The 22,908-nt window shown below is 39.9% G+C and overlaps 1 protein-coding gene across 1 annotated transcript; it reads right to left on the reverse strand.

Moving 5' to 3' along the window:
• BTBD1 (BTB domain containing 1) lies at positions 103–14,377 on the reverse strand. The gene is made up of 8 exons (XM_021407438.1): positions 13,857–14,377; positions 8,915–9,071; positions 8,223–8,328; positions 6,870–7,067; positions 6,409–6,601; positions 5,834–5,921; positions 1,707–1,853; positions 103–1,054 (listed from the first exon to the last, which is right to left on the reverse strand). Exons 1-8 carry the CDS (start codon positions 14,273–14,275, stop codon positions 896–898), a joined length of 1,467 nt encoding a protein of 488 aa, XP_021263113.1. The 5' UTR covers positions 14,276–14,377; the 3' UTR covers positions 103–895.

Genomic DNA, 22,908 nt, shown 5'->3' on the forward strand with positions numbered 1-22,908 from the left:
GCGGGAGAGGTGTGCTTTGGCCCTTAGCCGTAGCAGGCAGATCACTGTATACATCCATGGCCCGCATCAGATGACCATAGAGCAAGCCGCATACAAACAGGCCATAGTTGATACTAATTCTTTAGTATTAGATTACCCAGTCAAAATAATATCATTACAAGTCCTGTATTCTCATTTTCACATTGTACATTTTTGTATAGGCACATATGTATATACAGTGGCTATTTCCATAACCAGCTCTATATTCCCAAACAGCCCTTTTTTAATTAAAAAGAGATTCTGGAAAGATCCATTTATTGCAGGATTTGCTATAGCATTTCTTCACTGCAGCGGCAGTTACTGCCTGGAGCACCAAGTCCGTCAATGCTCCAGAACTCATCCAAAAACTCAAGGTTGATAGCAATATGAACCCAGCGTTGCTGATGTACTTGGAAAAAAAAAATTAGTAGTAATTCATGTCCACAGGATCGTTCCAAGGTTATATTACAGAGAAGTGCAAGCTGGGAGTACAGCAGCAGAGTTACTGTCTTTGTAGAACAAGCTGGGGAACATGTACAGATGAAGTTCATAACCATAAGGGTTTTCCAGTTCAAGAAATGAATTCTACTATGTGAGAAATGAAGGGTTCAAAACACAAAGCCATTAAATCACAACATACTGTTCAAAACAATCTTCAGTATACAGATTACTTACTCCACTCGACACTTTGTTAAAAGGAAAAATTAATTTAAAGTTCTGCCAACCCTGACACAGATAAAATCTCTTTCCCGGTACCTCTCGAACAAGTCAGTTTTGCTTTTACACATTTGGGTCATTTCACAGAATTGTCTAGCTCACTGTGGGTGACAGTAAATGTCCGCTGATATGCTGACACATCCGAGATGATCATGTGAAATTATGTATAAAATATTATTTCTGGTATCTGTCCATCTTCTATTGATGTACCATTGTTGTTACCTGGTGAACTATAGAAGACAAAGCATGTTTTGCTAGCAGTAGGAGATTCGTGGATTACTTTCTTCAATCCTTTTGTTCCGTAGTGGGAATCAGGACCCTGAAAAACAGCAGAAGAGATTAGCAACAGAATGGAAATGTGCAGCACGACCTACAAAATGTTGAAGTTCAAACACTACTGACTTAAATAATTTTAAACAGTAAAAAATTTCTGTAACCACATAATAGAAGTTACATACTAAATTACAGACAACAGAAACAGATGCTGTAAGTCTAAATAAAAAAGGTTTCTCTGACAGCAGACCTGAACTGCTTGGTTTTATCCCACTAATCATGAATAAATGTTTTCTGGTACTTCTCCTTGTCATACAAGTTGTATGACTTAATCACTTAATTTCCCACCTCAGATAATTTCAACGTGCAGCATTTTTTTCCAATCCACTCAACTTCGAATTCTGTATATGGAATTATCTTTCAAATAATATTATTTTTAAAAGACTTTACAGAAAATATTGAATGTGTCAATTTTCCTAGAACAAATCATTCTCTCCTGTATTTTAGCACTAGTATATAGAAAATGAGAAAAGAAAGCTGTCAGTTTTCTTGATTATAGCTACTCCTTAACAAAAGAAATCAAACAAGTTTTGACAAAGACAGCTGCCAGATTAAACATTCCAAGTAGTGCTTTTGCCCACATAGAACCACCTTGGCATCATAGTAATATTTTATTCTATACTGTTAAGCATTCTTACTTTTAATGTCGCACAGGCTGTGTAGCAAACTGTTGGCAGAATCTCTATAGGTTCTTTGAACATAACTCTGAATGTACTGGCAGTTCCATCACAGCTAAATCCAGTATCGTTTTGTCCTAGAGTTTGATTCTTCTCATAATCAATTATCTGCAGAAAAACAGGACAATTGTATTTTTAGATTTACAAACTTGCGAAAGGTTCTCACTGCATGCACACTGGAACTCTACAAGAAAACACTTGCCTACTCCACCCTGTTTAATTACAACAATAGCACAATCTCAGATTGAAAGATAGCTGTAATTTCCTAACAATAATACCATGATGGCTGACCCAGCATGGTGCTGAACCACAGATTCTGAGTTTTACACCAGCTGTCCATTCTGCATGCTCCATCTAGCCCACAATGCCACCCCAACTAGGTTAAAGGCTTCGTTTGAGAGGGGATAATTAGCTCTTAAACCTTTAGCTTTTGACCTTAATAAACTACACATGATCCTATAACTTAGATTTGCTGATCTTTGCACACCTACTTAGCCCACACAAGGGAGGCACATGACGCTGGACTTAAATGTTTCACTGGTTGTGGCTCATTTATTCTTAGAATAAAGCAGAGACTTGTTCTTCCATGCTTTATACAGTTTGAGTCTTCACACTCACATCACATATTTGTTTTGCCTTCAGTTCTTCTGGCAAACAGGAATCACTAGCTAGGACATCAGAAACAGCAGATATCACAATTCTCATTCCACTTCTAATCCATGCTGAACATCTCTTGCAGAAGTAGGATATCACAGCTTTATAGTAACATGCACACTTCTAATGATTACTCCACTAAAAACTTTCCTACCAATTTTAATAGTTTATTATTACATTACTATATATTTTTGATGTTGTGCAGAAGGGAGCATACATACTTTGCCTAAAACAGGGCTTCATTTTTTTTTTTCCCCATCCATAATCAAAATCCATATCAAAATCCATAATCAAAATAAATACTAACAATTCTAATACTGAAGTCATATATCTCTTTAACATAACAGATTGGTGTGGTTTAACCTGGTGGGCAGCACAGCACCACAGTCATTTGCTCCACTGGGAAAAAAAAAACAACAAAGTAGAACTTGTGGGTTGAGATAAAAACTATTTACTAAGGCAGAAGAGAAATAAATAATGGCAATGGCTCACAATGCACTGACCAGTGCTCAGCCAGTCCCCAGGTACCGGCTGCCCCCCACCTCTGGCCAACTCATCACAGTTTTCCATTTTTTTTCCACGTGATGTCATACGGTACAGACTATCCCTTTGGCCAGTTTAGGTCAGCTGTCCTGGTTCTGTCCCCTCTCAACAACTTGTGCCCCCTCAGCCCTCCTCACTGGCAGGACAGTATGAGAAGCTGAAAAGGACACAGCTCTGTACAGCACTGCTCAGCAACAACTAAAACATCAGTGTGTTATCAACAGTAGGTTAATGTAAAGTAAAAAATCCCCAAATATGCCTAGTATGGTACTGAGGAACTTGCAGCTAACTCTTTTGTTCTGAAGATCCACCCTAGTGCACTATACTACTCATTTACATAGATATATAATTGGAAAACACCGAACTGATAACATTTCAAATTAAGGAATCTGCAGCAAAGTTTTTAAACTGAGAAATGCAGAAAAGCCAACAAATTCCTTCAAAACCTCATCCTAGATACGCTCTTTGGAATATTGTAACAGTGAAGACAACATTACCTTTTTGTAAAAGACAGACACAGGATTCCTATCCTTAAGTACAAAACAGGCAGAGCAGTAAGCATCAAATAGGAAACAGAAGACAATCTGACCCTTAAATACAATGTCAAGAAAGAAACTGAAACAGAATTTCCAACAAATGCTAGAAGTCTATCAAATACGATGGGGACAAATAAGATGGGGAATGTCTGTTCCTAACTGAAGTCACAGATTCTTTCACAAAATTTTCCACACACCTCGTGAATCAATGTGATGTTATAGTACCAGGCTTTGACATACACAGCACAGAGCAACCATGCAGCCGCAGAATGTTAAGACTTCGTTAGAAAGCTTAGAATCAAACCAAAGCTAAACTCAATAAGAGAATTCAAATGCATTGAAATTCCATACTTAAAAAGGGAAGGATACAGTGCTGGATCAATATTACTAGAAGACAGTCCTGAGCACAACATGCTAAGAGAAATCAGGCTACAGGATCAGGAAATACAATTTTAATGGTGTCTTCAACTACCCTCTCAGACTGGGCAAGTGTCATACCAGGACACGAAGCAGGAGGGACATTTTTAGATACTATCACTGATCATTTCATGAGCTTGTGAACCACTTGCTCAGTAGGAAGAAACGCAACCCTTCATTTGGTACTGAGTGATTAGCAGGATCAGATTTAAAATTTCATAATGGAAACACTATGTAACAGTGTCCACAATATACTCAGAGTCAACATTCCTACATGAACAACAAAATCAAATCCACCACAGCTGTGCTGAACTTCAAGAAGGAAAAATCAGGAAGCTGGCTCAAAAGAAGCTAAAATAAGCAATTAAGAAAATCAAATTCTTATACGCAGACTACTACAGGACATCAAACTTCCCAGTACGCTACCAGTATATATTAGAAAATCTTGAGAAAACGCAAAGTAGCTGGCCTAACTGAATAGCAAAGACCTATTATTGGAAACAATCTTATAGAAACATGAACTAAAAGAGAAAGGTTCAAACTGACACATTAAAATGTTAAAAAAAAAAAGTATAATTAAGCAGCCCACAAGGTTTAGGAAAACTTAACATTGTTTTTGATGGTTTTAGTTAAATCAATCTTTCAAGACAGCAGTAACAAAAAGCCTTGCAGGTTAACCATCATGAAGGTACAAAATGCACAGCATTAGCATAGGGTCTTCATGCATATAAGTCCAGAGAATAGCAATACAAATAAATCTTTTATCAGCAGAAGAAACTGAGGAGATTCCCGTGCTGGGACAATGTTTTCAAGCAAGTCTAAAGTTGAAGTAACTTTGCAAAAGAAGTTATTGTAACAGTAACGTGCAACCTTCTGTCTAATACTGAAGCAGTAGCAAACACAATATCATTCTTGCCACAGAGTTCCAAGCCGCTAGGCAAGCTAAGAACATGATAAATACCCAACCAATTCAGACATATGGCCCATAAGGTTCAATACTCTCTGACAGTGGCAACTGAAGATACTGCTAAGGGTCAGCACATGAGTCTGAACTCTGTCCTCCATCCCCCCAACATCCAGAACTGCACTATTAGGGAAGATTTAGTGCATCTCTCTTCTATCTTCTGAGGAGTCTGTTATTGATGAATGAACATGTTCAAATACGATCAGAACCAAAAGAGAGACACCTTATCCATTGCTCTCATAAATATTGCTCGCATCTCCCCATTACTTCCTCCCCTATGAACTGAAGGGTCCTAGCCTTTTTAGTCTCACTTTCATAAAGCAGTAGCTTATGGAAAATTTTCATTATTCTTTTACTACCTTCTACACTTTACTGTGAGAGACCAATACTTCACACACTACTCAAGATGTAAGCATACTCTGCTTTCATGAAGCAACACAATGCTGTCTTTTATCTTGTTTCCAGTACCTTCACGATGACACAGGGGGCTTTTTTAGCAGATTTTTTTGGCAGTTATTACATATTATGTCAATGATTTCTGACAGCTGCTAATGACAAATGCAAGATCTCTTTCCTGAATTACTAGAAACCTTATTAAGAGGGCAGACTTAATGCAGAACTGAACAGATTATAAAGCTGTGAAATTCTTTCATAGAAAACTTACAGGAATTCAAGGTTAGACTGGATAAGTATTTTGCAGCATGATTCATTGGGAGTTACCAAACAGAGAGACCAAACCAGTCTCAAGAAATACCAATGCCGAAAATGACTGAAGGACAGTAGAACAGAGTGAGAAGGAAGGAAAGTTTTGTACTGTTCTTATTTTTCCCTAGTCATCCAGTTATGACTGCTGGGGATAAAACAGGTTACACTCCTGATCTATCAGACTGCTCCTACTCTACTCAAATATACTCCAAGCCTTTTGTACTAAGCGCATTTTCTGTTTAAATAGGTGCATATAGAATATACTGTACCTGTATATTAACTTGATAGTCTGTGGGTCCGTGAATAGATCCATATAATCCAAATCCCACTATGGAAATTCTTCTATTAACTGTGAATCTAGTAAAACAGAAGCCAATAAGGGAAGTTAAACAACTGTGATGGGTTTGTTATCTTCTTCCCAGTCACGCAAGAAAGACTCCCACTGTAGTGCTAAAAGTGCTAAAAAAAAAGTGCTAAACCAAAAATGGCACTGTATTTATATTTTCAATAGTGTTTTGTATTTAGATTTCAATAGTAAGGAAAAAAACCCCACCTTATTAAGGTACCAGCTTTATAGTGTAACATTTTGCTAATCCACTGAGATTTATTTATTTATTTTTAAAATAACCAGATTCTTTTGAGTATCTCTGAAATAAAAACAGATCAAGACTTGGTATTTTAAAATTGGATATACAGCAAACACCCTAGACTTTCTAGACTTTTGAACTTTGTTCTTTGATACGTGTTTGTTACTGTATCTTCTGCCAAAAAGTGGAAGTTGAGTAATACGCTGCCTTTCTTCCCACACTTCTGTCTCTCCTTCAAATAGTTTCCAAAGCCATACCTAATGCGATCACTTGTTCCACTGTAGCCCCAGCGACTCTCCACTTGTTGGAACCTGTTAATGCTGCATTCTTTTCCTCTGAGGCAACACCTTGGTCGGTCTATATAATCTACTTTTGGCTTAGGATTGACAGTAAAATGTAGAAAAAGATTTACTACTTCCCGATCTGACAAGATTCCAGACTGAGCAGGGCCTGCAAAAAGAAAAAACTTCTAAGGTAATTCTAAGAACTACTCCAACTGTTGTATTTAAACCACATTTATTTGCAAGCCAAGGATGACGCTAATGTTTTCCAGTAACCAGGGTGTATTATACAGGATGTTTTGCTTTCCTTAAGACTGCATCACAAAGCTTATTAGTACAGTATTAACACCATAACAGAGTGTTAAGCATCTCAACCCTCACAGACTAGCAGTGCAGAGCTGTGGTCAAACAGTAAGATAAAGAATCCCAAAACTCACCTGCTGCAAACTCTTCAATAGTCATTAATGGAAAACGGATTAAGGAAAGAGCTCTTCCAAGGACCTTCTGTTTGTTTCCAAATGTCACAGGCAGTTGTTGTCTTTGACATTCAGCTTCCGCCCAACGAACAACAGCTCCAAAGAGTCTGCTTTCTCGAATACTAAGGGTATCTCTTTCTAGAACTGCACACAATGTGTCTAAAGAAAAATGGTAACAGATGTACATCACTATTCATACCAACAAGTTCTACATATTTTAAGTAATCTTAATACATAAACAAATAAACACTAAGAACATTTATAATACCACAATGTATCTTATGGTATAGGGACTCCAAGCTAAAAATAAACAAACAAAATCATTTGTCTTCCTGAAGACAGCATATAAACTTTCCTCTTCATTCATATGAGCGTGATCATACATAATCTACATAGTGACAACCAATATTCTACAGAATTTCCATGGCTATGGCAAGATCAAAACTGGCAGTAATCGTGTAGTGTGGTACACTAGGAAAAAACCAAATCATTCATGACAGCACTGACACACCTGTCTGCCAGTCTGAATCAACTACAGACACGTGAAGCAGTGGTGCGCACAAAACCAGTTTAAACATACATGAAAAGGATTTTAAACATTGACGTACTTGCCTCCCTCAAAGCTTGAAGGTGGAACACAGACTGTAAGAAAAGGAGCTCTCACATGCATTTTACAGGAGCCACTTCTCCTGTACTTCTTATTCACTGTTGCATTTTATAAACAACTTAAGAAAAAAAAATTATCGGCTATTTAAGGTTTAGTCTGTTAAAGTTTTCCTCTCAGTTTAATCATAGAATATGAGTCTAAAAAGCTGTTTTCACATTCCGAACCTGATATCTTCTTCAGAAGTTTTTATACGCCCTGAACTGGAGCAAGGAACGTTTGCTGTCATAAAATACATATCAGAAATGCAGACTAGATTTATCAAGAGTAGAGATCAACATTCAGAGTCTGAGCATAAGTCCACTGAACACAAGTTAACTGTGACTTTACAAGATGTTGGAGCAGCTGGAATATCTTCCTTCAGTCTGAGTTTTAGACATGATCTAGCTGAACTGGAGTGAAATCTTATATAGACATATATAGTAGCAATCAAATTTAAGTAAACCAATTTACAACTGCTGGCTTTTTGTAAAAGAAAAAAACATAAAACCAGAAGAATTACAAGCAGAATTTCAAACCATTTTAGATTTTTACTTTTTCTTTTTAAACAGATTCCATACACTGTACCTGAAGAGAGAAGTAGAACGTAGCAACAAAACAGTATGACTCCTTTCGGAAGTTCAATACTTAGGACACAAGAAGGAACTTACCTATATCAATATCAGTAAATCCTTCTGCACTTATTGCATCCATAGTGCTTTTGTCTATTGTGTCAAGACAAAGACTAGCAAGCTGAGGTTCATCAAACAAACGAGCCTAAGAAAGTAAAGAACATCTTTGGGTAATCTGCTGCTGCAAGCATCAAGTTACTAAGCTGCTAATTCTAAGAAGCAAGTATTTTTTTTAAATCTAGTACAAGTCTAGAATAAAATAGGATGATTTCTCTACACCTTGTGTTTATAGCTTCCAAGGCACTTAAATTCTAAAAAGAGTACAAAATTGAAAATACACTGCATACAGGTTTTCCTTCATGTTTGTATTTTTAGTTTTGGAAATATAATTTAAGAAGTACAGACCAAATCTGTTACAGTAAACTGTCTTAACAAAAATCTGAACAAACAATTGAGATATTCACATAAACATAATACATAATAAACTGACTCCATTTGAAGTGTCCCAGTACATTGTATGTTAACAAAAAAAGTTTTTTTCTCTTCTTCCTCTACATTAGTATCACTAGAAGCCAAGAAAGTCTGTAAAAATGCCAACAAAGCAACAGAATTATTTTCACATGGAAATTAGACTGTGTGATGGCAAACCCACCGTGAAGTAATACTATATGCTCATTTCCCTCCAGATACTAATTTTCATAGAAAATCAAAACTAAGCTTAGATTACCTACCTGAGTAAGGAGCATGAAGGCATTATCTGCTCGGAGGTGCTTCGTTAGAAAATCTACACAGTGTGCTTCCAGGGCTGGAACTGCATACTTCTTTGCAGTGTAAAGAGTAGTCATGACTGTTTCCGGACCAATTTGAACTTCATCTGAATAAAGAAACCTAGAAATCAATATACAAATATTTATAATAAAAACACATCTTGAGGTACAGTCACACATGACAATCTCTTTGGATTTAGAAAATAGGACAAAGATTTCAACTGCTAACATGCAATAGTTCACCACGTAGCATTTCTGCAGATAATAAACTAGTGAAAGGATTGAAGAAAGAATACTACATTAACCTAATGGCATAAATTTGTTTTAAGTATGTATTACTCTAAGATTGATCTGGCTGTACTAGTTATACATCGCCACCAAACTGTAAACAACAGCTGAGCTGCAAAATTACTCAGCTTATTAATGCATGCTCTTTTGATTAACTACTAAGAACTGTATTTGTAAATATCAATACATAACCCTCTACAGGGTTATTACTTAATCTACTGAAAATACACATCAGCTTCCTTGCAACGAGAAAAGAGTCAATGACGTCTAGTCTCTAGAGCTCAGACAGGAAATGGGAGTAAAATTCTGAGAGATGACCTTGACTCTTCTATTCTTGCTGCAGACTGCCACGAGAAAAACCCTGGCTTCTCTGCACTGTTTGTGGTTACATGATTTTTGAAATTTTAGCATGAAGCAGCAAACCAAAAGATAGAAGTCTCCACAAAGAAACAGGAACAAAACCCTCTATACTGAGCAGCTGTTACTTGAGACCAGACAAGATAAGATTTGTTTTGAGGCTCTGTATGAAGAGATGGTTTCTTAAAAATAACTTTTCTTACAGATGACATTGAAGATAACCTTATCAATATTTCATCAGTTTTTCAGACTTACAGACATTTATCCGTGGCACAAATATGTTCTGCTCCGAACAAACACAGGTGATTAAATAAACTAGGGCATATTTTTAGATGCATGCATTGCACAACGAAGGACAACTCTTCTCTTTACATTTCTTTGTATTTTCTGTTCAGACTTCCTCAAAATAAATGGCAAACAACAAGCTGAGATGGAAGAAATGTTTAGAAGGGGTTTTGATGCAGTAATAATCAGTTTGCATTTAACAGAAGTAACTTGTGAAAGTAACAGGCTCATGCTTGTCTGCAGCAGGGGGAGATCCAGCTAATGGAAACATGCAATGTACGTTTCAGATTAAATTCTTTACAGTTCGTATTTCTTATATTCCAAAGAAAACCCAAATTCTTACTAATTGCGAGCCATTACTTTGTACTGATTAACAACTAATTTTATATATTATTTCACATTAAGTTTGCTGTCACTTATCAACAGATACATACTTATTACAATACTCTAATCCATTCCAATGGCCAACATTCACATAATTTAATTCAGGAAATCCAAACGATGCTCTAGATAAATTCTTTAAACTGAATTTACACCAAAGCTTTTAGAGAGGAGTTTAACTAAAGGTGAATCTTGTTGCTAAAAGTTTCAGACAGTACATTTGGAGCTGATTTATGGCAGCTATGAACTATTTGTTAATGAAAACAATGGGCTGACTTGCCAGTCACAATCGCCGACAAGTTTAAAGTACATTTTTCAACATGCAGTTCTGCATATCAAATTGACAATTAACTTATGAAATACCAGAAAAGCACATTTAGATTTTGGTTTTAAGATTTTAAAAACCCTGCTTCAAAACACCCTAACCCTCCTTTTATAGTTTTAGAAAAGCTGGAGTCAAAAATTAACAGGCTGCAAAAGAGCTGCATTATAAACTTTGCCTAATCTAACGAAGAAAAAAAAATTAAATCACCAAATTGTTTTTACAACATGATTAATTTTATTCCTAAAGCGCGTACAACATGTGGCCAACGTACTGACTGGTTCACTTTCTGCACTTCCTTAAGAATCAGGGTGCAGTTCCAAACTGTTCTTTTCTGATACTTCTTTTCCCTGTCTCACAGGCTTTTGCCTCATATAATCAAAAAATTACACAGCCAAAATACAGGAATTTAAATGTAGTAACAGTGAACATGCATGCAAGCTTTTCATTCATGTGAGTTCTGTTAGCCACAGCACGTTCTGTCAGCCCATGAAAGACACACTTGAAGTTCTACGCTCCCATCTCTCTCCTGCTGTGTGCCTATATTAGGAGATGCTCCCTACCCGAAAGCGAGTCAATGACAAAACCAATGGGACCAATGCAGTGATTAAAGTTCTGACAACAGAAAGCTGCACAGCATCAAATCCATCACAATGACCTCACGATCTCTTTCTAAAAATGGATCGTCACAGGGCATAACCACCCATAGGAACAGAATATGTGATACAGTTCCATGTTTTTGAATGAAGAAAACTTACTGCAAGAAGTGCCCATTTTAAGAATGTCATATAACCAGGCTTATTTTGTGTGTTCAGTCTTTCAAGTTCAATACTTCAAGTTTCTGACAATGCCAATGCTCTTCTGGAATTTTCACAGCTAGAAGTCTTTCGCAATTACTAAAAAACGCAAATTTGCCAAGTCAAAAGGTAGCTGTAAGAACTATTAAAGATGCTAATAAAGCGCATTGCTCCTGCTGTATAATCCTGGCTCCTTTCAGTATATGGATGGATAACCACGATGCATTCATCTACTCATAAAAGAAGAACTCTTGGCGTGTCTTCTCTGTAAAAACCTCTCCTCACACGCCAAGAGCTGTCTCTGTGTTGACGCTCTCATTCGTGGCATGCCTGAACTAGTGCTACTTTGTGTTCATGCTACTGCTCTTCCTCCACTCAACTCAGTGGGGCTGAACATCAGTTCTCCTGTCAGAAAAAGGTAGCGACTGTAGCGCATTTAAAATTGTGTATATAAATATATCCGAAAGAAAACTTGGAAGGGACATCAAAATAACTTGGTGACTATCACGTGTTAAAATTGTTCAGTTTCCAACTACTAGTAAATTATTCCCAACAGTTTTTGCATCACTTTAATGTTTCTTTTATCTTGATGTTCACTTGCTATGAATATACAAAGATCTAACTCAATCCCAATAAGCCACTATACTTCAAATTGGTCTCTGCAAAGATTAAAGGAGCGCTCTACAAAAAGCAATCACCATTATTTGACCAATTTACTGATGACAGATAAGAGGCCAACACCAAGAAAAAAAACAGGTTGTCTTACAGTTGGTGTACTTTAAAAGCAGTGTATAGGAGCACAGAGGAAGTCCAGTACTAGATCTCCTAAAGTATGTTTCTAACAAAGTATTTATACTTATTCCAATATAAGTTTGGTGTGTATGTATCAAGGCTCGAGTCCGAAGAGGGAGCATTCTCTCTCTCTCTATAAAACACATTCTAAAATGCTGCCAAGCATTCCATACCAAAGACAACATCAAACCCGAGACACTCCAACAGCTCATCAGTCTGGAGATATTCAGACACGATGCAAGTATAAGCGATGTACTTACGCAAGTCCCCTGGCCATTACGTACTACCAGCTCTGCAAACACAAGGTGGCTTTTGTTTGCTTCTAACAGCAACCCTACACTTCCTTCTACTTCTTATCCTTACTCAGAACTCTCCTGCCACCTTGCTTATATTTTTAATCAAAACAAGCACCCCTCATTATATCTACTTCTCATTGTCTAGTGGCTTTTACACATCTACGTACGTACACACACATACATGTCACAGCAATTTACTTTTAACCTTTGAAACCATTTTTGCTTGGAAGACAACTTCCCACTACTCAACACCAACTCCTCACCTTACAGTTTGCCACTCCCTCTTTGCTAAGGAAGCAGAATATACAGTTTGCTTGCCAATAAGCAACAAAGCCACTATGCTGCTTTTTTTTTTTTTTAAGCAAAATCAGTTGCTGCAAATCTTGTTTCCATAACTACCAAAAAACTATGTGACTCTTTTTCTCACTGTTCTCACTTGTCGGGCCCCAAAACAAAAAGAAAGCCGTTTTTTTTTTCTCCCCATTACAGAAAGCTTAGAGACACTACAGATTTCTTTCCAGGCAATAATATTGCTTGTTTTCTAAGTGTTCATGACAGAATTCTGTTTAACGCACTTTATAGAAGTTTTGCCTAGCAAAAAATCTTAGGGTTGAGCAGATGAGTTGTATGACCACACCTCAGCAATAAGCCCGATGCACAAAGAAACTATCAGTAATTGTTTCTATGATCATTTGCCACTACAGTGGGTAAAAATACAGTGCAGACAGGTTTGTGGGCATGAGAAGTAACAGATCCTACTCTGGTCAAATCAGTATCCGCTTTGCATACTTCTTCCCCATCACTGCACGCCTGCTCTCCCTTGTGTGACTCGTGCATCTGCGGCATGTTCTCTCCACCCAAAGGTATCTGAAACGTGTGACTGCAGAAGGGATGCTAACTGCTTTGGTAAAGGGACACAATTCGCTAGCACCTCTGAAAAACAAAAAGCTCGGTGTAAGAGGAGTGGTGGTCCTGCGTGGAGCCAGGATGTGATGATTCTTACAGGTCCCTTCCAACTCGGGACGTTCCGTGACTCTATAAGTACGTTTTCAAAGTAAATTATCAAATGAAACGTAGTGTACAGCAGTTTCAGTTCCTTCCTGGCACTGTTAGATGGATGGGCAGCGACAACAGAGATTACCGAGCTGCTAAATCCCACCGCCTTATAGACAGCACATAACCAAGAAGCCCGACGGGACACCAAAGCGCTTCACCGAGCGGCCGCTCGGCTGCCCCACAACAAGGCGGCAGGGAACGCGAGCCGCCCGCAGGCCGCCAGCAGGACGCCGTGCCCCTGCGTGCCCGCCGCCCCGAGCACGGCCGGACCGCGGGCAGGAGGCGCGGCAGCCCCGACCCCCCCCGCGCCGCCCCCCAGCCCGGGGCCTGACCTGAGCAGCGCCAGGAAAGCGGCGGGCTCCACGTCGGGCAGCTCGATCTCGGCCGAGGTGGTGGCCATGCCGCCGTTAAACATCGCGTCGAAGACGGCGCTGCCGGCCGCCAGCACGAAGCGGTGGGCGGGGATGCGCTGCTGGCCGGGCCCCGGAGGCGCTCCCCCGGCTCCGCCGCCGCGCGGGCCGCCCTTACCCACCACGAAGTGCACGTCGCTGAGCAGCTCGTTGGAGAAGAGGAAGGCGAAGCGCTCCCGCAGCGAGCCCTTGGTGGCCTGCCAGTTGTACAGCGGCTCCCGCTGCAGCACCGCGCCGCTCTCCGCGGCGGTAGTGGCGGTAGCGGCGGTGGCGGCGGTGGCGACAGGACCGGCGGCAGCGGGAGGCGCCTCCACGGGCGCACCGCCACCGGCGGCCGCCATCACCGCCCCGAGGAGCCGCGCCCCGAGGAGCCGCGCCACTCCGGGCCGGACCGGGCCGGGCCCTCACTCAGCCGGCGGCACAAGCATGCCGGACGCGCGCCGCGACGTCAGCAGCTCACTGCGCATGCGCCCAGGCCGCGCTGCGCAGGCGCGCGATGGAGCTGTTGCTGCCCTATGGGCGCGGCCATGTCTCGGGGGTGGGCGGTGGGGAGGAGCGGGTCCGTGTCCTTGGGTCGTTTGCTGATGGTGTGTGCTGCCCCTCGGGGCTGTGGGAGTGTGCTTCGGGCCGGAGAACCGTCCTAGGCCGTACAAAGGAGAAAAGCAGTTGTGCGAGGAGCAGTGCTCTGCCACAGCGATGGAGATTTGCCTTAGTGCATTTGTGACTGAGTAAAACTGTCCTGTGAAGGCACATGAGATGCAAATTCGTTTTAATAGTACTTAATTAACGGACAACACAAGCATGGACACCCATTTTAACTATTTCTGGAATAACATTAAAATATTAATGCCTGTGGGTATGTGTGCTGTGCAATTTATGTACAAAAGCAATCGATACGAAGTGTGCCTCCACACTGGGCATTCTAACTCTGAGGAGGCGAACAAAGCCAAACTTACCATCCGTGAATGTGGCAGGACACATTTATTTCCGTCATTAGCCACCATATCTAACATCCTTGGTCCAGGAACAGTCCAGAGTTGTGAATTAGTTCAGAAAATTCTGACAAACAGAATAAGATGATTAATTTAATGCTTTTGGGGGGGAACGAAAGCGAGAAGAAATGTTTGTGTTTTCACAGTCCTGTCAAAGCAGGCGCTGTCCTTTGAAACATAAGGTGGATCCTTTCGCCATCTGCTGGAGTTTTGATGTAAATGCAGCAGCAATTTGAATTATGGAGCTGAAAGGTATTCGTCATAGCTCCTGACTTGTCAGCATTTATGGCAGCATGTGGCTAAAAGAGGAATAGAGTATGTCACCACTCTGCGTTTAGGTTTATTATTAGGACAAAGCTGAGACCAAGAAAATGTGGTGTACTTCTCAGAACGAATTTTAGGGAAACTTAGGCAAGTTGGAAGCGATTTAAGTGGGATAAAGGGCACAAGAAGACATAGTATACCAACCATACAGCAGCAAATAGCACAGAGGCTATATTTAAAAGTAAAGTCATACTGCTGACTTGGAAGAATGAAACTAGCACCTTTGTGTTTTCCTTGCCCCAAGGTGGACAAGGAGCAAAAAGGAGGTGAAGCCCAGTTTCTCTCCAATAGCTGAGGGTCTGAAAACGCTGAAAGCCGAGGTGTCCCAGAGCTTGCTGCTTTGTTGCTGTATACCTGTTACATTCAGGGGAACCTGAAGGGACCAGCTTGAGAACCCATTTTAGGGGAGTAAAGTGCCAACTTTTTATGAAATTAAATGAATCAGTTGTTGTGGGAACTGGGAGAAAACAAACAAACAAACAAAATGTGAGGGAAATGTTGACAGTGTGGATGCACGCATTATTGTCTGGGAGTATTTTTTTTTCAGTCAAGAGATGGCCTGGGCTTTAATGAGTTTTCTTCATTGTTGTCTTTCTCCTTCTGTCTTTCTATGATCATTTTCGGGTTCGTTTGTCAACTGGGAGCCAACATTCATGACTGCCAGGCTTATGGAGACCTGTGTCTGTGAAAATGTGAACGTACTGTCAGTAACACACTGTATGCTACAGAAAGGTAATTAATATGGAAGAGGGCTGAGCAAAAAAGAGGGAAAGGTAGGCCAGTGAACGAAAATGATAGCAGTTGGGGCAGATAATATGTAAGTTAGCCTCAATCAGAGGAAGAGAAAGCTATGGAAGAGAGAAAAGCTAGGAAAGACATATGAGACAGCCTGAGAAAGAAAGAAAAAGGTTGAGAGTGAGGAATGAGGGAAAAGAAACAGAAATGAAGATAGTATGAAAGAAATCTAGAGTCTTAAAAAAAAAAGGAAAAAGAAAACAAATCAGGAAAAGAGACAAAGGAAAGGAGAAATACAACCTTGATACCCATCAGATCCCATCAAATAAAAGCTAAATTGACTAATTCAAGAAGTTTTGAAAGTGAGAGGTAAGAGAATATTAAATAACAGATTTTCTTGTGATTTTTTGGGGGGAGGGGCATAGGTGGTTTTTCTGTTTGTTTGTTTTCCCCTATATGTAGACAATAAGCTTCAGACATTTACTTCACCTTGTAATTTCCATGCCAGATTCCTTCTTAAAAAATAAGCTGTTTTTTTTCTTTGGCATTATCAGTAGATGGATCATAGCCATTTTTGGGATTATGGGATTATATTCACCAGTCAAATCAGAAAAAATGCGCAATACTTTTCCCAAAAGGGCTTACATGTGAATGTCACTAAAATGCTGTCCCGATCTTTTGCTTTCTTAGTATGCTCAGTTTTTTATCTAGGAAGTATAGCAGGAATTAATACTGGGGGGAAAAAAATCATATAACCTCAGCAGTTCAAATTGGCCTGAGCAGAAGCTTTTGTTTGATCTCATGTAACAGAATGGCTACAAATCAACGTCTGCAGACAAAAGTTCAACAGTATTGTATTATATAGCTATGAAGGTTGTCCTGATCACTGGCCAGGAATACAGAAGGTCAGGGAGTGTTCATGCTTTTGAGCAACACAATTTCAAGGTCTATGTAAAGGCCTGAACTAGTTTATGCTGTGACTTTTTGCTATGGAAATTCATAAAAGCACTTCCTAAGCTTTGAGGTTCCTTTACCCATCAGCAAGAGGACAGAGAAGCTGAATTTACTTGTATTGAACAAGAACTGGAGAATTTGGTGATCAAACTGCAGGGATTTCTGAGATACTTGTGATGCCAGGGATGTCCCAGAGACAGGAATGCCTGCCCAGAGGGCTTGTTCTTCCCTTCCAGTTAAACCCAGCCAGCTCTATGAGATCCATCAGCAGGGCTTGGGTTACAAAGCATATTGTTTTCAATCGTTTGTTCCTGGGATTATTCAAATTCTCCTCCCTTTCCTTCTTTTCCCCACATGAACTCAGCTTTGTGTATGTTCTAAGTAGCTGTTTGTTGTTATGATCTGAGTTTTTGAGCTGGCACAGGGACTAGCAATTGTTCTAATAAGTAGGTAGTATCCCTTCTCTGCTTTGGGAGCGAAAAGAATTCAGAGTAAATAATGGATTTGTTTCTGATTAAGCTTCCTTGTTAGGACAGTTTAACACCTTTTCATTTCTATGCTCAGTTACGTTCTTAAAATCTCTTACATCTGATTCATGTCACTGCTGTGAATGTCAGACATACATTCCCATAACTGAATTGCTATTAGCATTAAAGTTATTCAAATATGTAAATTTGTAGCAAAAATGCTTTCAAATAAGAACAATAAAGTTATCTCCTTGATCTTTTTATTGTGGTCAGTACTGTTTTCTTTCTGGTTTGCATTAACCTGTACTGTTTTAACTGGAGTGTACAGGTAATGTAATCTTGCAGTTTTGGAGCACTGGATCCATGCAAGCACAGAAAACAAATTCAGACTTATGTTGCTGCCCTAGTATAGGGCAGGGATTTTTTCTTTTATGTCTTTTATAGTGCCTACATAATGTTGATAAAAAATCCAAAATAAGAGCAGCTGATTTGTTTTCCTCAATTAAAAAATTCACTGTAATCTAAATCTGACAATAATACATATGCAACTTCCACAGGTTGTTTTCAAATTTATAATTCTTTGCCATATCATTTCTACAAGCAATTCTTTTATGCCAGCTCTTCACTGTGCATTTTCAGCTGCGCTGGTTAGTTGTCCTGGAGTATTAAGGTTGCTATATATTTTGTACTCCCAATTATACTCATTTACTCATCCAATTTTTGGTAACAATACTCATAATTTCTACATGAATTTCTGTTAATATATTGTAATTGTTGCATATAGCGCATTGTTGCCATAAACATTCTTGCTAATAAATATATTCCTGAGAGTATTTCCAGAATCCTAAGTTAGAATACTATGTGTATGACTGGCACAAACATCATGGAAATTTTGAGTCACTCCAGCTGCGGAGGTAGTTCTTTCAGTTTTCATTGTGCACATTTATATGTTTCAAAGATATACAAGAAATAACATTCTTCACATTGTTTATCTGAAAATGTTTTATGAAACCACTTAATTAGGGCTTAGAAGATTCTCTCACCATGTACCTATTTTAAATAGCATTTCCAACACTGACATGGCTGGCTCTATAAAGATGTTATATTTTGACGTATTTTTTAAACAATTACATATGCTATGTTACTGGATAGCTGGAGAAGCAAATGAGGGAAAAATCTTTTTTTACTTATTACTTCCTACCAACATATCTTTACGATTGAACTGTGAATATTTTGTGAAGCTATTTGCTTTTCAGCTGCTTGCTAAATGTGTGCAATCTGGCAAAGAACAATATTACTTCAGACAGAGGACACATCTCCCCCACTTCGAACAGAGTGTTTAGCTAGCACTTTGATTTCCACATGATTAACAAGATTCTTACTGAGAAGACACACTCTTGCCACTTGCAGTTTAAGTCAAATAGTACAACTGACATACGTACTCCCTTTTGATATAATGCCTATTAATTTTGTTCTGAAATGTCTCTTTCCATGAGATTATTCATTGCTGAGTAGACAGGCTTTTAGACAGGCTGTAACACAAAAAGAAGCTCCATTTTTTTGGATACTGATAATCAATTTTGTAAGTGAAATGGACACTAATCACCACCTCCTCTTGGCTTGTTTCTTTGGTAGTGTGATTGCTGCTGGAGAATCCCCCCAAATCCTCAGCAGATCATTAGCACGTGCCCTCCTGACTCCCAGTGCCTACCCTATGGATTACAATGTATTGCCTCTGGTGAACCATGCAGTCTGTGAGTTACAATACAACATCATTTATTAGGTCTCATACCCTCAACTAGAAAGAAATTCACAAATGGAATAGGCTGGATTTAAAGCTGTCAGGGGGTTGCAGTTATATGTGGTCTAAGCTGCCCCCCAGCAAATGAATAAATAGAACAAAAGTCCCAAGCATGAAGCTTTTAATCCATCTTCTAATTCATCTTTACCTGGTCAATTGGTCACTGACTTCTACTGCCTTCAAAACTTACTTGCAAATAAAGGGAATATACTCTAAAGAATCTATCGTCTTACTTCAGTGAAGTTGAGTGACACAAGCTGTTTTGTACTGGGATGGTATTTTGTGTCTGGCATCATAATGCCATGAAAGTTTGCTGCTTGGCAGAGCTGTATGTGAACACATGAGCAATGCTCCCATGAGCTATAAATAGAGTCTCTTAATCCCTGAATTGATCTTCATGTGCTTGCTTAAGGTTCACCCTATTTCTATTTGTATAGATTAATGTCATTACTTTGATTCAAAATACAATTAGCTATGCCTCAATATAATATTAAGCCCTCCAATTTGTTGTGATGTAGGAGGCAGTTATTAAATGTAAGAGCTGTTTCCCAGTCTAAAAGTAGACACGAAGACCTAGTGGTCTGTTAGTCTCCTATTTTGAAGCTGAACGTTAATTAACAGGCATATTTAAGTCCTCCACAGTGTTCTTTTGCTGGCACGCTTACAGATGCCTTCTTAGTGCTGACATCAAGACCAATCTGCTACCATTTAGTAGACAGAATGAAGAGAAACATCTTCCATGTTAAAAATACTGATTCTTGAGCCAGTAATGGTCTAATCAAGAAGCTGACATTGTCCTCAGCATATCACTTGTGAGTTAAGAACTGCCAGTCTGATGGCCACACAAGTGGCTCTGGTTTGTTGCCGAGGACAGAGATTCCCAGTGAGGGAATCCTTCATGTGGAATGAAGCTCGTACTGGTGGTTTGAGAAAGAGTTGGGCTACCTATCTAAAAATGATCATTTAGACACAAACCATATGATTTCTGACACGGGAACATTACAGTGTGGTGCAGAATCATCATTTTTGACACTATGCAGCTTAAGACCTTGCCTTTCAGGTGAAACACAAGACCAGAACCCTAGGAATCATGTTATCAATAAATATGATTCTGGGACAATTTCTGCAGGATTCCAAATGTTCATGGTTTTGTTAATCCATTTTGTTTCCCTGCCCTTCACCGCTGTTGAAGTGGCATATCCTTGTTTTTCAATCTTAAACTGACATCTAATATTGCTAGATAGTTGAAAAGTTGCATGATGGCACCCACATGCCTTGCGAAGATTCTACCATTTATAACATTCAAGAAAAAACTAAGAAAAAAATGCTTTTGCAACAGCAGTATACGAATATAATTGATTATGTGACACAAAGCTGAGAAGTTACATTTATTCTGGTGTCAGCAGCTTATCAGCATCATTTTCTTGTAAAACATTGATTAGCGATTATGTTGTTAAAGGCATCCTATGCCTACTTCATTTTTATGTTGCTCTCCTGGTGCAAGTGGTGTTACATAGATTTGAAAGGTCTTTCTACTTCTTCTCCACAATACTTTAAGCTTTTAAGAAATACAACTGGTAGATTTTGAGGATGCTTGCTTTTAAACTGAGGGTATTCACTCAGTAAGACAGCTTGCTTTTTGGCATAATCTTTGACAAAATGCAAAATTTTGAAATATTTGCTGATGGGGAGGTTGGCCAGTGGTCACAGACTGCATTAGCTGAACAAATTTTTGTCCACTTGTTTCTAGAATTTGGGACTAGAATTTATGTACAAGAATAAATAAAAAGTGCACTACAGTTTACTCAAAATGACAGATTTCTTCTTCTTTGAAAAGATAAAATGCAAGGTCCTGTACTTGACCTTCTGCTTGACAGAATGTTTTTAGACGCTGCTGTTGGGGGACAAGATCAGTTTGGTGGCTTTGATTTGCTAGAGCTACAGAAGCAAGAGTGCTCGGGTTGTTATTTTCTTTATAAAGGCTGAAATAGAAGCCAAGATATTCTGGCACAGAGAAGCAAAGTCGGAAGGGGAAAGATCTATAGTTACTAGAAATAAAGATCTATGTAGTGGAAAGGTTTGAATACTGGAATCCACATGTTCAGTGCAGTTAGAGATGATGTGGGGGTTCCTCTGTCCAAACTGGAAAGGAACAACGAAGCAGAAGGCTCAGTTCCTCTTCCTCCACATGGCGAGAGATGAGAATGTAAGGAGGAAAATATGCCCCCCGGAACAAACATTTCAAACATCCCCTTTCAGGGCTCTTTTCTGCTAGCAGAAGGCCATAATCTTTTTTTTTTTTTTTTTTTTTTTTTTCCATGGAAAGTTGATAGATTTCAACACAATAGATTCAAGCAGTGAACACCTCTACAGGCAATTTGTTGTTAGTCTACCACGCATAGTTTGCCCTGACAGTTCTTACTCAAGCTGAAATAGGACCCGATAAGCAATCACAGGCCGAATCAGTGCTGGAATATGCTGGCAGAGTGGTAGGGAAGAAGTTTCCCACATAGCATTTGACCGTATGGACACGGGAACTAAGCAAAGTTTGAGACATGAATCTTGAGACTGCTCAGTGGCAGCTGCACGGGACTGAGCAGCCTATACATTTGAGAGCTTGAGAAGTAAACCGGCTGTGCATTGAAAGGTAGGCATTTGGAGGTGATAAATTTAGCCCTGACTCATCCAATGGCAATTTTGACACTAGGGTGGACTAAATTACTTTTAGGAGTTGCATCATGTTTTTACCAGATCGTTTGTTTGGTTTAACCCATTCCTATTCCTTTGGATGGACATTAGACCTTTCTCTCTTACAATAACTACACAACAGTTTGCGTGTAATACATACAGCATGGACACATTGTGGGTCACCAAGTTCCTTTCTCTAAGAGACAGTCATGCAAATTGGTGTACTGAATGTAAACTTACTAAATGACATCTTAAGACCGGACTTCTGTTTTTCCTTAATTCACTACTCTTATTGTGAAAGAATCAGACCCTTCACTGCTCATAGCCAAAAATCCGTTCCGGAAAATGATCGAAAGTTTCTTCACGGCTTTGTCCCACAAATTAAACGGTTCTTTCCTCTCCCTGGTGCTAACTCCTCAGGTATTTACTGAGAGCCGCAGCAAATCCTCTTCCTGACGGACAGGGGCCGTGTCCTCGGCCCCCTGAGCTGTCCTGCTCTGCACCATTTCTGGTGAATTGCGCGTGACGGGATGGAGCTGTGTAGAGCGGTGCGGAGCGCCCGTACAATGGCTCCTACACGGTGCGCTACGCGGTACGCTGCACGGTGCGCTGCACGGTGCGCTACAAGCGCATCGCCGCGCTCTGCCCACGCAGCCCAGGCTGCCCCGCTCTCACCACTGCCCGGTGATCGAGTGCTCCCCGCCCTCCAGGAGCGCGGTTCTCTTTCTGCCGCGCGCACAGGGTTCGCCCACCTCTGTCTGCGCACCGACGGGTTATGGTACCGGCAAATGTCAAACAAACGCCAAATACTTGTTATTTTTCATCATTTAAATGGGGGAAAAAGTTTAGAATTAAAACATGTTTAAAATCCTAACGTCCTCGTTGGCAACCCAGCTAAATCCTGAAGCAAATAGCAGAGATGTAGCCCCGTTTCTGACAGGGACCTGCTCCGGCCGGCCCGCAGCCCGGCACCGCGCACACGGCAGCGCCCGCCCGGCTCCCCTCGGTGCCGG

The sequence above is a fragment of the Numida meleagris genome, chromosome 9 (genome assembly GCF_002078875.1).
Source record: "Numida meleagris isolate 19003 breed g44 Domestic line chromosome 9, NumMel1.0, whole genome shotgun sequence".
Lineage (NCBI taxonomy): Eukaryota > Metazoa > Chordata > Aves > Galliformes > Numididae > Numida > Numida meleagris.